Here is a 16,709-nt window from a genome sequence, read left to right as displayed (position 1 = left end):
AAACTGTCAGCACATGCAGCGCAAGCAAATTACACACCCGGAAAAAAAGGATTCTCAACACTATATATGGGAATATGATAGGAATATGCTAACATAATATCTTGCAACATAAGATATTGTTAACAATTCTTAAATACAATATATACTATTTTATTTTAATGAAAGCTTAACTTATATATTTCTCAAGCTGCTACACTTCTTTCTAAAGTGTACGAGGCGCCATAAAATAACGAATAACAAATTTTAAACTCCAGAACATTGCGGATTAAGTATTCATGTTTCCATTACTCTCCTCCCATTGCAGGCCTGCATCTGCGGAGCATCGAGGAGCCCGCGTCGACGCCGCTCCAGTTCCAGGCGGCAGCGGCTGCGGCGGCCGCCAGCAGAATGAACACAGAGCAGGGGGGCCCGGGCTATGGCGGGGGATACAGTGAGCACTCGCTGCTGCTGGCCACCCGTCACACCGGTGTCCCCCTGCCCCTTGCCCACCAGCAGCCACTACCCGCCCACTACCAGCCGCTGAATCACACAGGATCGCAGGGATCGGTTCCCCCATCCTCTGGAGCAGCCGCATCCACTGGCGCCCAGCAGCAGGCGCTATTCCCGCAGCAGCAGTCGGCATATCCGCTGCAGCAGCAGCAGATGCACCAGTACCAGTCCCAGTACCAGTACCAGCACCACCACTATCACCACCAGCCAGCCTCGCCGCAGCACAGCCGCCCCTACGATCCGGAGCATGCGAGGATGGAGGCCTGGCTGGACGAGAATCAGGAATTTGTACAGGATTATTTTATAAGGTGAGTAGGAGACCAGCAAAAACTGGGGAAATCTATTCAGCATATCGATCGAATAATCTATTTTACCCATCGAACGGATCAATTCTTAAATTTGAAACTGCATTGTCGTCAGTCGTCTAACCCGGACATATGTATAATGTGGCCTTAGGGGGGCTGGAGGGGCTGGGGGCTTCGGACTTGGCCCTGGGCCTGGGACAGCTCGTTTCCGCTATAAACCGGAAATTGCCTTTGCCGCAGCAGGACATCGAGCAGGCCGAGCGGGGTCAGAGGCTACAGAGGGGCGGTTGTCTATGACACATAATAAAAATCACTAACAACTAAAAGCATAAATTGGGCTTTATTTTCATGGTCGAGCAGGCCCATGGGCCTGGTCCTGCCCTTCGTCCTTCGTCCTGCGGGGCGGTCATTAAACCAGGCCATCAGCCTTCTCTTGTGTGTGTGTGTTTGTGTGTACTTTGCATAAGAATATGCCGCATGTCCTAAAGCGTTATACGAATAGCCTCTGTTCGTAGTATGTCCTTAGAGAGCAAGTTTTTTTTAGTTTTGGCCAGCTGAAGAGGCTTTTTGTTGCTTAATAAATATATTTGCATATGGATTTAACAGCACTTTTTATTTAATTACTTTAATTGCTCGGAATATAGAAGCTTAGCAAAATCTAAAAGAATATAGTTAAACCCAAGAACAAGTTTTAAAAGGGTATCAGAGAATTTAAGCCTAATCTTTAGCTACCACGACTATCGACTCTCGATTCTCCCAAAGAGTTGTGAGCTGTGATTTCTAGGGAGCTGGGGTTTTATGCCACAAGCGCGTGTCCATAAGGACACATGCTGGCCGAGGACGAGGCGTCAGCCCCTGAATATTTATGAGCTGGCATTTTATTATACCATTTTATGCGGCACATACGCACATAGAGACGGAGCGCGTGCTCATTTGCCTCTCTTATTTTTTGCGTTTTTTAATAAGACTTTAATGCGCGAATCCGAATCTCATCAGTCAGCAGCTGCATTGGCATTCATTGCCCCCTTCCATCGTTTTTCCACAGAAAAGCCACAAGGCAGACGGTGGACGCCTGGCTGGTCTCGCATGCCACCTCCGCGGGCAACGATGTGGTCAGCAGCACCTCGCCCACGCATCCCAATGGACAGACGAGCTCCTCGCGGGGCGGTTCCGGAGCCACCACACCTGTGCGGTAAGTACCCAATCGAATATCAATGGTCTTAATCCCGATAGATGTCGGACATAATTAGACTACATACATAGTTTATAGACAAGTTGGAGATTAACTGCAGCTGCAAAGTAAATTAGGTTTTGGTTCTGTTTTCTGTAAGATAATTACTGTTAAGCATGTATACATTAATTATACATTTAAAAAAAAAGCACGAAGAGTACAGAATTAATCTTACTTAAATTTCATAACAGTTTACAATTTGTAATATTTTGATTTGCAATATGGGAAAAGGGGATATACCAAATATCCCATAACTAAGCCAAAAAATCATTAATTTTAATCCGGAAAGCTTTCCCATGTTAGTTTTTATCAGGGTAATAAATCTGTATACTCAATTTTACATTTTAATAAATTCAAATAATTTTTAAATCTTATAAAGTTTTCAAAATTCTGAAAAAAAAAATTCCGCCGATCATAGCTTAATTGATTCAGCTTTTTATGCTGATCAAGAATATAATAGATAATATAATAGATTTATAGGGTCGGAAATGATTCCTTTACTATGTTACAAGCTTCTGACTAGAATTGTGGTACCCTAAAAGGGTATAATTACACCAGTGCGTATACGTAATATTTCGAAATTTAAACCACAAAGGGCACGCCGAAGCTTGTATATCATTGAAGTTTACGCTTGGACCTCACATTTAACTCAAATTTATTTTAAATTGTTCTTCTGTAATTTGTTTTGTAATTTCTAGAAAAATCTCCGCTCACGAGTTCGAGCGAGGTGGCCTGCTGAAGCCCATAGTGAACACCATCGACGGAACACCAACCTTCCTGAGCATCGGACTGTCGCCGATGGACAATGGTGGCGTGGGCGGAAGCTGTGGCAATCTCCAGAATGTGGGCGGCGTCGTGGCCGGACAGTATCAGTACCACCATCCGCAGCACCTCCACCATCAGCAGCACAGTCACCTCCAGGCGGGCGGGGCGGTGGGCAGCTCAAGCGGCGGCACAGGAGGAGCCACTGCACCCGGAGTGGGTGGCAGCAGCAGCAGCGGAGGAGCAGCATGCTCGGCGGCTGGCAACGGCCATCAATATCAATATTATCATTGTCACCAGCGACCGCAGCGATTATCGCGGAACGAGCTAAAGCAGCTGGACGAGAAGGAGCTGATTTTCGAACTGGTGGGTAAAAGGGGTAACAGAACTGGCTAAGGAAAGGATTTTTTAAACTTAAGATGTATTTAATTTAACTTGAATATCAAAGAAGTTGAAGGATTCAAGGATGTTCATCAGATTTTCAAATATCTTTACTTAAACCTTTTCTCAATGTATTTAGAACAATGTTGTAGTATAGTTGTTTAGTTGTTTGGCTTACATATTATTTATATATGGCTACAGTTAACAATCAAGTTAGTTATAGAAATGAGTACAATTTCCCTTGAAAGACCTTACAATTAGTTATCAAATCGATTTCTACCGCGAATCTCAATCTATTTATTGAGTTCCGCAAACGTGTTTCTCCGTTTGTTAGCCCTATATTTGTTGGTTTTGGTGTCGGCACCTCATTGACGTTGCTATCGGGCAAACAATACACACTCGAAAGACGTCATTCATATGTAGTCCGGTAGTGTGTAGTGTTTTCCTCTACTTAGTTGCAGAAAATTGCAAAAAATGCTTATCAGTCGGGTAAATAATTGAACGCTGTTTATCGTCTCTTACAGGTAAAGGATATTTGCAATGAGCTCGAGGTGCGCACCTTGTGCCACAAGATCCTCCAGAATGTGTCCATCCTGCTGAATGCGGATCGCGGCTCCCTCTTCCTGGTCCAAGGACGCTGCAATGGCCCCGATGGACTCAAAAAGTAAGTTGGAAAATAAAAAAAGGCCCGTTTTTTTTGTTATGGAGAGTCATGAGTTATCTTTATGGCCTTTGAAGAGCTATCTTGATAATGCTAAGTGCTTGGGAATTTGTTAAATGAAATTTCGTTGTGTATCTTGTGATGCTTTGCATTTTTAGTTAGGCAATTTTGTTAACTGGGTTTTCTGCAAAGGCAAAAAAGAACCATAAAGTAATTTAATAAATAAAAGTTTTAGCCAAAAAATAGATATCTTTGAAAAGTTCTATTTATATATAAAAATTCATTATGTATATTAATGCTAGATATTCTTTTAAGAAAAGTCAAGACTCTCCTTTAGTCCTTTTTAGTTTATAAATAGAATCATAATGCAGATGCATTTATCATAAATCAGTCAGAATCAGTCAGTCCAAAATGGACCTTTGTTCTTAATGTAAGCTTGGCTCCAATGCACATATATATGTATAGCAATCAGGCAAGTTGCTGCTGTTCGTGGACTGTTTTCAACAATTTGTTGATGACTTCATTTAGCTGCATTTTCGTGGACATTGTGAATGCGCTCCTCCCGGCTTCAACTTTGTCTTGGCAACATTTTTATGGCATTTATTTTTGGGATTTTATGAGGACACACTGCGTAGATGAGGATGCACTGGCTCCTTCATAAATGCCATAACCCCGGAATGGAACCTGGAGGGTTGGCATGTCAGCCATTTCGTATGCATCGTATGACGCCATTCTGCTGCCAACGCTAATTGCAATTGTCTGCACACGCACTCGCATTCGCACTCGCCAAATGCCAAATGCATACTATTTGCTAGAAACTCTTAAAGTCTGAGCAAAAAATGGTCAGGAAATGGTGCCAAGACACTGAGAAATCAATGAATTGAGCTTAGATGGTAATTGAAAAAGCCAAAGGAAAGGAATACTATATTTTAGAAGCAAGATAAAGTAATGTTAATGTATAATTTTATATTAATTTATCTATATTGATTTGCTAGAACTTGGATAATTTTCATAACACTTAAACATAGATACCATGGCTTTCCCTCAGTGAAGAGCAGAAAAAGTTTGCATTGTGTCGGATGACAATAGACGATAGTTGCCGCCTGTGCAACACAATTTATAATTTTCAACTTTGGACTCCGCTCTCATTCCCTTCTCGCTTTCCATCTGTCCATCCCCATTGCAGATGCCTCGTCTCGAAGCTGTTCGACGTGTGCCCCCGGAGTACCGTGGAGGAGATGGAGCAGCAGGAGGAGGTCCGGGTGGCCTGGGGCACCGGCATCGCCGGCCATGTGGCGGAGAGCGGGGAGCCCGTCAACATACCAGATGCTTACCAGGTCAGTACTAGCAGCAGTTGTAGTATCTTTGGGAAATTTGACAAATTTGAATGCCAACTGGGTCATAAATCAACCTCAGTCGGGGGAGTTGGAGATATATACACGGGAGAGAGATATATATAGTGGCAGGGTGGAAATGGGAGGGCTTTTCATTCGATTGCAAGATTTATGGCGATGTGTGTGCGGCTGCTGCTCTTAAGTTTTCAATATTGCTCAGTGAACTCGGAACAGAAGCAGCATCAGCAGCACTTTTCACATTTTCCCCACACTAACACACACACACACACGCAGCATTTTTTCGGCAGTTTTCCTTTCGGCCTGTCTGCCAATTGGAGCGTAATTAATCTTGCGCCAAGACAAGGCCATGTTAGCCATGTTATATCACCAAGATATGGTGGAGTACCAATGCTTTTATTTCCTCTGCTTCTGCTTCTGTTTTTTTTATTTTCTGGCATGTCTTTAAGCTTTTTGGTTAACGATAACAATTTCTACGACTTGCGAATTGCAGAGAGAAGAAAATTGCAATTTCTTAAGACTTTACGTATTTAGTTAGGAGAAATATAGTACATGGCTTTTTACTTTACAGTAGTTAGTCTTTTTATAAAACATAGTTATAACGTTTAAGTGTTACCCCTCTTTTTCCTCAGTGATAAAGTTTTTTCCCTAGAAATACTAAGCCCTGATGACTCTAGATTTAGATAAACCCCCGACAAATACGTGACGCACAGACAGATCGCTCTCAGTCGCAGATCTCCTGATTGTTGGCACAATTAATCAAGGCCTCCAATTTGACACTTGCCGGTACCAGACAGCGGGACCAACTCAAGATAACTCCGAGCTATAGCCCCCGATTCGTGGTGCGAATGAGTCGCATTATGGTTAGACACTCAGTTACGCTCGAGTGCATATCTTTCGGTTGATCCCAGTGGACTTTTGACTTGGCTAAGTAGCTGGCCAAACACCACAGATCTCGGGAGGCATCTGTTAAGCTAACTGATAACTTGCCCACCCAAAGAAAAGAAAAGAAAAGATGGGTTGGGTTTTGGGTCCGAGGGAGGAATGTGTGCCAATTCTGTGACTAAAATAGAACTGGGGAAAAGAAAGAAGTTTTCTTTGTAAATAATTATCTGCGAGGGAGAGAAGAGCAGATAACCTTGGTTAATATTAGCCTAAATATATGTCACTTGAATGGGCTTGGAATATAGTTTGTTTACTATTTTATAGTGCCACTAACTGTAATACAACTATTATCAAAGTTTGAAAAAATGGATAACGTGATTTTTTCTCCCGGAGATGGATAGATCGATTTTGCTGATCAAGAACATATATGATTTCTAGGGTCGGAAATGACTCTTTCACAATGTTAAAACCTTCGGACTAAAATTAAGGTACCCTGAAAGGGTATATTTACACCATTGCGTATACGTTATATTTTGGGATTATAAATGCCTGAAATAAAATGTAAACCGTTGCCGTTTGGAATTAAATTCAATAGCATTGTAATTAAAATTGATAATAACTAAACATAAGATATTCACATTCTTTTTATAAATATTTACCGATAGTTTTATATGACAATTTATTCGAAAAATCAATGCTTAAAAATCTCATAACTTAGCCAAAAATGCATTAATTTCAATTCAGAAAGTGTTCCAATGATTATTTTTCTTCGGTTAATAAATCTGCATACTAAATTTGCAATTAAAAAAAGACATTTTTTTGTAAATTTTTGACAATTTTAACGATGTAACCCCTTATCAAATTTTCAAAATTTTGAAAAAATTAATTTTTTGTCGGACATAGCTAGATCGATTCAGTTTTTAATGCTGATCAAGAATATATATGATTTATAGGGTCAGAAATTATTCCTTCACGGCGTTTTTAGCTTCTGACTGAAATGGAATTCCCTCAAATTTAAATATTTAAATAAATTTTTTAATGATAATTTTTGAGAAAAGTGAATCTTAAAATATCAATAACTAAACCAAAAATGCATTAATTTCAATTCGGAAATGATTTCTTCTTAAGGTTATGGTACCCTGCTAGGGTAAAAAAGGTGCTTTTAGATATATGTATGTATTTATATTTATACAATTTATCAGTCCCTGTAAGGGTTAAGGGCCATAATAATAAACAATTTCTGTAGAATATTATAAAGAAATGAACCGTCTCTTTTGGCAGATTGCGGTTATTTAGGCAGATAATTACATTTCCTTAATCAATCACTCATCGTTGAACCCACGAAACCGAAACCGAGCACGAATTAATTTAATTTTCCCCTGTGATTTCCCCCCAGGATGAGCGCTTCAATTGTGAAATTGATTCGTTGACCGGCTATCGGACGAAGGCCCTGCTGTGCATGCCCATCAAGGACTCGTCCGGGGATGTGATTGGCGTGGCGCAGGTCATCAACAAAATGAATGGCGAGTGCTTCTCCGAAATCGATGAAAAGGTGAGTGGAAGAGGGGGAGCTGGAGCTCGGAGCTTGGGCAGGGGAAGGGATCGCATCGCATCGCATGACGTGGCTGGTTGGATTCTTTTGTTCCGAATATAGCTGCAGCGGCAGAAGCAGCATCGGCCTTTGGCAAATTGCATTCATTATTCAACAAAGGGGAAGGAGAGTCTTTCTCTTGTTAAGAAGGCTTAGCAGAATGTCAGGCAAAATGCCATCAGGGATTATCCCCCCGGCACACATGTGTGCGGTGTATGTCATAATTTTGTGGCATTTTTCCAGCTCTCTATTATGAAATGCTAATCCTCTCCTCCTTTCCGTCTCTTCTGTCCCATCTGTGTCTCTGCCACCCCCAGGTCTTTGCCTCGTATCTGCAGTTCTGCGGCATTGGACTGCGGAACGCGCAGCTGTATGAGAAATCTCAACTGGAAATCAAGCGGAACCAGGTCCTCCTCGACCTGGCCCGCATGATCTTCGAGGAGCAGAGTACCATCGAGCACATGGTCTTCCGCATCCTCACCCACATGCAGAGTCTCATCCAGTGCCAGCGCGTCCAGATCCTGCTGGTCCACGAGGCGGACAAGGGCAGCTTCTCGCGGGTCTTTGACTTCGAGGCGAACGACCTGAGTGAGGAGGAGGCCACCTCCAGGACGAGTCCGTACGAGTCCCGGTTTCCCATAAACATCGGCATCACTGGCCACGTGGCCACCACGGGCGAGACGGTGAATGTTCCCAATGCCTACGAGGACGATCGCTTCGACGCGAGTGTGGACGAGAGCTCCTGCTTCAAGCACCGCTCCATCCTGTGCATGGCCATCAAGAACTCCCTGGGACAGATTATCGGAGTCATCCAGCTGATCAACAAGTTCAACGAGTTGGTATGTACTCAAAGTAAACAACAACACCACATTCCACTCGATGGTCTCTGTAATAATTTTACTAAATAATTGTCCACATATTTTAAAGTAAATTTTGTATCTGTTTCCCGTAGGACTTTACGAAGAACGACGAGAACTTTGTGGAGGCATTCGCCATCTTCTGCGGAATGGGCATTCACAACACGCACATGTACGAGAAGGCCATCGTGGCGATGGCCAAGCAGAGCGTCACCCTGGAGGTGCTCAGTTACCACGCATCCGCCACCATGGACGAGGCACACCGGCTGCGGGTGAGTCCCCTTTCCAGATTAAATTGCCCTCCCGGGTGCCGTTTGCTTCGGAGGAGGCCAGTGAAATGCTTAATTTTATTTGCACTCACTTAATTTGCCAGAGGCCAAGAGGTTGTCTGCCATAAATTAATGTGTCCTGGCGGAGGAGCCGCACTCCAGCTGCCACGTCCACTTGGACTTCCCTGTTGCATTGTCTGCCCCGGCCTCATGCTCTTTATTCCCGCACTACTTCTGTGTGACAGTAGCAGAAACAGCAGCAGCAACAAGCTGTCAGCCCTTAAACTAACCCCAGTCCCCAGTCCCCAGTCCCCAGTCCCCTCCCTCCTGCAAGGCCAACGTGTTGACAGTTGTAATTAGTTTGTTCGCACAAAAGTATGACAAAAAAGGAAACTTTTCTGCTTGGAGAACGTAGGGGAATCGTGGGACTCGGACAAGTTCCCTGTTCTCCGGCGCCGGACACTCACTCTGTAATTATGCTGGGAAAATTATGACCGCCTGTCGGGCTGTCAGCCAAACAAAGATGTTGGGTTATTAATTTTAATTAAAATTATGCCGCACTAGGCTTTGCTTCAGAAAAGGGAGACCGAGACCGAGACCGAGACCGAGACACGCGATTATGCATCCGGAGGCTGTGGCAAATAAACCCTTTTTTCCGTCAGAAATTGTTGATAAACTTCTCAGCTTTGGTGGCTAATTTAACGCCATTAACATTCGCTGACAGCAAACAGATGAAGGTCCAGTTGAGGGATTTTTCTTTCCCTCTTTTTTATAATTTTTAATCCATTTGGAAAAGTTTTGACTTGGAACACGTGCGGGTTTTTTGTTAAGAGGTGGTTTATAAGTGATTTTTAGAAGAAAAACCATTCTAATTTACAAAGTCTTTTGAGTAAATATTTAAAATGAATTTACTAATAAATCCCCATCTTCATTTTTAGCGTCTACGAGTACCTTCGGCTGTCCACTTCCGTTTGCACGACTTTAAGTTCGATGACATCCATTTCGAAGACGATGATACACTTAAGGTACAAATGCTTGGTTAAATAAATAATTATAAATTAATATATTGAAATAATTACTCCAGGCGTGCCTGCGTATGTTCCTGGATCTGGACTTTGTGGAACGCTTTCACATTGACTACGAAGTCCTGTGCCGCTGGCTACTGAGTGTCAAGAAGAACTATCGCAATGTCACCTACCACAACTGGCGACACGCCTTCAACGTGGCCCAAATGATGTTTGCCATTCTCACGGTAGGTATTACTTATTAATTTCAACTCCAAGAATTATATATTTATAATATCTGTGTCATATTTATTAACTAGACCACGCAATGGTGGAAGATCTTTGGGGAAATTGAATGCCTGGCGCTGATAATAGGCTGCCTCTGCCATGATCTCGACCATCGAGGGACCAACAACTCCTTCCAAATTAAGTGAGTTGCAATATTTAAATAAATGAAATGATAAACTTAATAAACATATAATTTTGTAGAGCCTCATCGCCCTTGGCGCAGCTTTACTCCACCTCTACCATGGAGCATCATCACTTCGATCAGTGCCTGATGATCTTGAATAGTCCCGGCAACCAGATACTGGCCAATCTATCCTCCGATGACTATTGTCGGGTCATCAGGGTACTGGAAGATGCCATCTTGTCCACCGACTTGGCGGTGTACTTCAAGTGGGTTTTATAACATTTCTTTTCTGAAATAAAATTATATAATTTGCGAAATATATTTTTCTGCAGGAAACGAGGTCCCTTCCTTGAGAGCGTCCAGCAGCCGGTGAGCCATTGGGTGGCCGAGGAGCCGCGTGCCTTGCTGCGGGCCATGAGCATGACTGTCTGTGATTTGTCGGCCATCACGAAGCCGTGGGAGATCGAGAAGCGGGTGGCCGACCTGGTCAGCTCCGAGTTCTTCGAGCAGGGCGACATGGAGAAGCAGGAGCTCAACATAACTCCTATTGTGAGTTCGTGGCTGTTCCCATATTATTTAGCTTAATTAATATTTATGTTTATATTTAAAAAGGATATCATGAACCGCGAAAAGGAGGATGAGCTGCCGATGATGCAAGTGAATTTCATCGACTCCATTTGCTTGCCCATCTATGAGGTGAGTTTTTCGAGTATTACCTGTGGAAAGTATAATTAATAATGCTTTCTTGTCATCATGTCAGGCCTTTGCCACTCTCTCGGACAAGCTGGAGCCGCTTGTCGAAGGCGTGCGCGATAATCGTGGCCATTGGATCGACTTGGCCGATGTTGTGAAAACCAAAACTAGTCAGGAACAAGAACAGCCGCAGCAGCAGCAGCAGCAGCAAATTGTGATATCGAACGGTGACTGCAGGGCCATGACGAGTGACGATAATGTGGCCGGAGCGCCGGAAGTGGAGGCTCCCGAGGATGCTGAGCAAGCAAGCGTAAATGGCAACGGCAACTTGGCCCACAGCAGCAGCTCCACTAATAACAACATTGCCGTCGCTTCTCATTTCACCAGCACCCAGTCCAGTGAGCGTGATGATGTTGATGATGATGCGGAGCAGCAGCAGAACGGACACGAGGTGGCCTCCATTTGCAGCTCCTCACCTTCCTCCAGCTGCTCATCCTCCACCGCCTCCAGCAGGCTGTCCACGCCGCCGCCCACTGGCGAGGACGATAGCACTCCAGTGTCGCCCTCGAAGACGCTGCAGGCCAAGCTGGTGGTGAATGCCCTGCAGCGACAGACTTCCAATACGGCCTCGGCTCTAAGTCAGGGCCAAAAGCAGCGGTGCAAGAGCTGCGACCACTCGCGGAGCGGCCTGCAGGTGAGGAAGACCAGCTCTCTGAGGGGCGCCCAGGAACTGGAGATGGACCATAAGAATGGAACCGCCGCGTCTGGTGGCATCCTTTGCAAGAGCACGCCCGTGATCAACCACCATCAGCATCAGCATAGTCATAGTCACAGCCACAGCCACAGCCACAGCCACTCGCATCATCATCATCATCACTCGAATCAAAATCATGGGATCGGAATGGGGATCGGAATTGGCAGCGCCAGCATAGGCGGCAGCGGGCTAATCAGCCTGGCCACGCCTCTGCTGGCGACGGACAGTGATAGGATACCAAAAATTGTGGGCAAAATTGGAAATCTCGATGGAATGCCGACCTTTGCCAACGGAGGAGGTGGTCAGAATGGGTTGTCCTTTGGGGGCGGTTACCAGCACCAGCATCAGCACCACCACCATCATCATCATCACCATCATTTGCTGGCGCGTCGTCACTCGGAGACCAATAGTAATGGGGCCGCGGCCACGGCACTGGCGGCCGACAAATAGATGCATCCCAAAATCTGATCTGTGAGCCCAGAGACATATGCAATTACAATAGATAATATCAAGGCATGTTTTTGGGCAGCTGCTGATCTGAGAAAATGTTTTCAAAGCTCCGAAAGTTATTGAAAAACAGTTCTTAGACCAGGACCACATCAGCATATCTTCAATATATGTACATATAGTTCTATCCACTCACACACTCTCATCTTGTATATAAAAACATTCACTTGGAGCAACAGTATCTATCGAACAATGGGAAAACACATACCATAAGTTGATAGCCTACAACTAAAACTAAATAGAAAGATTCCTATAAACGTTATGTAAATCGTAAATCGTAATTCGTACATACATCCTTGATCTGTGTGTGTCTGTATTGTATTTTAGTCTTAAATCATAAATGATAAATGATAAAGCAAAGAAGTCAAATTCTCTAGTTATTTAAGCAGGTAGAAGGGAAAGAATTGTACCAAAAAAATGGCAGAGTCGTGTCGTTTGTCTTCGAAAGGATCACAGCAAGGATAAAAAGTATTGCAAGGATGGAAAGTATGCATATGTGACGGGAGTACGAGTATAGCACACACTGTTTAACTTTATTCGTTAGTTGAATTATCTCTATGGGTACCAAAAGTCTAACTTTAATAGCATTAACCAACCGCTTAGTGATGATGTTTAACCGAAATCGAAGTCGAAACCGATCGCGAACCTAGATCATAGTAATTACAACAACCTTAATACACCCCAAAACAAAACACTAAGCTCTTTAAAACTTCCCCTCCCGGCGCTCTTTTCGAATTTAAATATTTGTAATAATAATGTTTATGCGATAGTAAGAAGCGTATTCGTATCCAAAATATATATGTGTACTCGATGGCCTCCTGGGCTGGCCTGATGTATGGACACACATTCAGGGCATCGTTGGGAACTATCCCGGGGCGCAGATCAGCAGCACGTCTAACGTTCTGTGTGCTCGTACATGTATTCGTCGGATACCGTACTAAATATATATAATAATATACAATGCATATAATAATCCGTCTTTTAGATTAAATTGTACTTTGTGAGTTTTGTTATTTATTGTCGGCATTATATTCTATAGAGGAGAACCTATCTAAAATACACAAAATATTTGCTGTAAATGGACCACGTTCGCAAAAAAGGCAAAACTAAATAAAGCAACAAAAAATATCCAAATTAGAAGTTGTATTCTATTATTTTATAGTAAGTGCAAAAGTTCTTGACAAGTAAATCAAATTTATATTATATGTATAGAATTACTTTTACAATTTATGACATTTTTTATATTTTTGTAAAATAGCTTCCATACTTCTTTTGTATAATATTAGAAACATAGCAAGTTTAAAATTCCTCACCGTTTGGATCGAGTGCTCGAAATAATTTTATCAATTTCTGGTTTCATGTGCCAGGGGATCATAACGCAGCAAAGGTTGACGCTGAACACAATTCTTCTCAGCTTAAGCAACGCTTAATAATGGCCGATGGGAAGCCATACTGCCGATCGCCATCATTGTTAAAGATATTTGATATCTCTTTTCATCCCTTATGGCGACTACTGCTTTTCCGAAGTAAACAGCAGCCGTCCCCCGCTAACCAACAAACTAAAGCTCTCCCGGAGTGCACAGCAGCTGTCCCCCCCTAACCAACGAATTCAGCTCTCTCGGAGTGCACAGCAGCTGTCCCCCCCTAACCAACGAACTTAAGCTCTCCCGGAGTATACAGCAGCTGTCCCCCCCTAACAATCGAAGTACCGCTTGCCCGGAGTACACAGCATCTATCCCCCCCTAACTGACGAGCTAAAGCTCTCCCGGTGAATGCAGCAGCTATCCCATTCTAGCCAATGCATTTCATACGGCTTGCATTGACGTCAGCACTGCTGTTACTGCTTTCTGTTCGCCTGTTATTTAACATGGGTCCGGCGAACAATTTGCACTGCGATCTGGTCCCAAATCTGACTTTGCGCAGTACAAATTCTTTAAATGTTCGATTTCTTGTATCGGGGGAACATAACGCAGCAAAGGTCGACGCTGAACACAATTCTTCTCAGCTTAAGAGAACGCTTAATAATGGCCGATGGGAAGCCATACTGCCGATCGCCATCATTGTTAAAGATATTTGATATCTCTTTTCATCCCTTATGGCGACTACTGCTCTTCCGAAGTAAACAGAAGCCGTCCCCCGCTAACCAACAAACTAAAGCTCTCCCGGAGTGCACAGCAGCTGTCCCCCCCTAACTAACGAATTCAGCTCTCTCGGAGTGCACAGCAGCTGTCCCCCCCTAACCAACGAACTTAAGCTCTCCCGGAGTATACAGCAGCTGTCCCCCCCTAACAATCGAAGTACCGCTTGCCCGGAGTACACAGCATCTATCCCCCCCTAACCGACGAGCTAAAGCTCTCCCGGTGAATGCAGCAGCTATCCCATTCTAGCCAATGCATTTCATACGGCTTGCATTGACGTCAGCACTGCTGTTACTGCTTTCTGTTCGCCTGTTATTTAACATGGGTCCGGCGAACAATTTGCACTGCGATCTGGTCCCAAATCTGACTTTGCGCAGTACAAATTCTTTAAATGTCCGATTTCTTGTATCGGGGGAACATAACGCAGCAGAGGTCGACGCTGAACACAATTCTTCTCAGCTTAAGAGAACGCTTAATAATGGCAGATGGGAAGCCATACTGCCGATCGCCATCATTGTTAAAGATATTTGATATCTCTTTTCATCCCTTATGGCGACTACTGCTCTTCCGAAGTAAACAGCAGCCGTCCCCCCCTAACCAACAAAATACAGCTCTCCCGGAGTGCACAGCAGCTGTCCCCCCCTAACCAACGAATTCAGCCCTCTCGGAGTGCACAGCAGCTGTCCCCCCCTAACCAACGAACTTAAGCTCTCCCGGAGTATACAGCAGCTGTCCCCCCCTAACAATCGAAGTTCCGCTTGCCGGAGTACACAGCATCTATCCCCCCCTAACTGACGAGCTAAAGCTCTCCCGGTGAATGCAGCAGCTATCCCATTCTAGCCAATGCATTTCATACGGCTTGCATTGACGTCAGCACTGCTGTTACTGCTTTCTGTTCGCCTGTTATTTAACATGGGTCCGGCGAACAATTTGCACTGCGATCTGGTCCCAAATCTGACTTTGCGCAGTACAAATTCTTTAAATGTCCGATTTCTTGTATCGGGGGAACATAACGCAGCAGAGGTCGACGCTGAACACAATTCTTCTCAGCTTAAGAGAACGCTTAATAATGGCAGATGGGAAGCCATACTGCCGATCGCCATCATTGTTAAAGATATTTGATATCTCTTTTCATCCCTTATGGCGACTACTGCTCTTCCGAAGTAAACAGCAGCCGTCCCCCCCTAACCAACAAAATACAGCTCTCCCGGAGTGCACAGCAGCTGTCCCCCCCTAACCAACGAATTCAGCTCTCTCGGAGTGCACAGCAGCTGTCCCCCCCTAACCAACGAACTTAAGCTCTCCCGGAGTATACAGCAGCTGTCCCCCCCTAACAATCGAAGTACCGCTTGCCCGGAGTACACAGCATCTATCCCCCCCTAACCGACGAGCTAAAGCTCTCCCGGTGAATGCAGCAGCTATCCCATTCTAGCCAATGCATTTCATACGGCTTGCATTGACGTCAGCACTGCTGTTACTGCTTTCTGTTCGCCTGTTATTTAACATGGGTCCGGCGAACAATTTGCACTGCGATCTGGTCCCAAATCTGACTTTGCGCAGTACAAATTCTTTAAATGTTCGATTTCTTGTATCGGGGGAACATAACGCAGCAGAGGTCGACGCTGAACACAATTCTTCTCAGCTTAAGAGAACGCTTAATAATGGCAGATGGGAAGCCATACTGCCGATCGCCATCATTGTTAAAGATATTTGATATCTCTTTTCATCCCTTATGGCGACTACTGCTCTTCCGAAGTAAACAGCAGCCGTCCCCCGCTAACCAACAAACTAAAGCTATCCCGGAGTTCACAGCATCTGTCCCCCCCTAACCAACGAATTCAGCTCTCTCGGAGTGCACAGCAGCTGTCCCCCCCTAACCAACGAACTTAAGCTCTCCCGGAGTATACAGCAGCTGCCCCCCCCTAACAATCGAAGTACCGCTTGACCGGAGTACACAGCATCTATCCCCCCCTAACCGACGAGCTAGAGCTCTCCCGGTGAATGCAGCAGCTATCCCATTCTAGCCAATGCATTTCATACGGCTTGCATTGACGTCAGCACTGCTGTTACTGCTTTCTGTTCGCCTGTTATTTAACATGGGTCCGGCGAACAATTTGCACTGCGATCTGGTCCCAAATCTGACTTTGCGCAGTACAAATTCTTTAAATGTTCGATTTCTTGTATCGGGGGATCATAACGCAGCTGAGGTCGACGCTGACCTCTGAGTTGTTGTCAACGCTTTAAAATGGCCGATGGGGGAAACCATATTGCCGATAAAAGATGTTTGATATCTCTTTCCATTCCTGATCGCTACTACTGCTCTTCCGAAGTAAACAGCAGCTATCCCCCCTTAACCAACGTATTACGATTACAAGACAAGTGACTGTGGAATCCGAATATGCCGGTAATAAAAACTCA

At 44.3% G+C, this 16,709-nt stretch overlaps 1 protein-coding gene across 12 annotated transcripts in view; it reads left to right on the top strand.

The window, feature by feature from the left end:
- The window catches only part of Pde11 (Phosphodiesterase 11), a 73,462-nt gene extending 60,175 nt beyond the window's left edge, over nt 1-13,287 (top strand). For 11 of the 12 annotated variants that reach the window (XM_020945099.2, XM_086830435.1, XM_086830433.1 and 8 more), the window contains 15 exons: nt 305-797; nt 1,840-1,986; nt 2,724-3,153; nt 3,693-3,832; nt 5,016-5,166; nt 7,463-7,618; nt 7,975-8,496; nt 8,610-8,786; nt 9,722-9,808; nt 9,868-10,035; nt 10,108-10,217; nt 10,277-10,465; nt 10,532-10,748; nt 10,812-10,895; nt 10,960-13,287. In XM_020945099.2, the coding sequence (XP_020800758.2) occupies nt 305-797; nt 1,840-1,986; nt 2,724-3,153; nt 3,693-3,832; nt 5,016-5,166; nt 7,463-7,618; nt 7,975-8,496; nt 8,610-8,786; nt 9,722-9,808; nt 9,868-10,035; nt 10,108-10,217; nt 10,277-10,465; nt 10,532-10,748; nt 10,812-10,895; nt 10,960-12,096 (4,208 nt within the window). In that variant the 3' untranslated portion in view covers nt 12,097-13,287. The remainder of the gene's footprint in view (nt 1-304; nt 798-1,839; nt 1,987-2,723; nt 3,154-3,692; nt 3,833-5,015; nt 5,167-7,462; nt 7,619-7,974; nt 8,497-8,609; nt 8,787-9,721; nt 9,809-9,867; nt 10,036-10,107; nt 10,218-10,276; nt 10,466-10,531; nt 10,749-10,811; nt 10,896-10,959) is intronic. The other variant, XM_086830436.1, reaches the window with a different exon arrangement.
- Nucleotides 13,288-16,709: the final 3,422 nt, after the last annotated feature.

This window comes from Drosophila serrata, unplaced genomic scaffold (genome assembly GCF_035046125.1).
Source record: "Drosophila serrata isolate PLE 108 unplaced genomic scaffold, ASM3504612v1 contig_240, whole genome shotgun sequence".
NCBI classification, from domain to species: domain Eukaryota; kingdom Metazoa; phylum Arthropoda; class Insecta; order Diptera; family Drosophilidae; genus Drosophila; species Drosophila serrata.
Note: the sequence above shows the minus strand (reverse complement) of the source record. Positions and strands in the feature narration are given on the sequence as shown.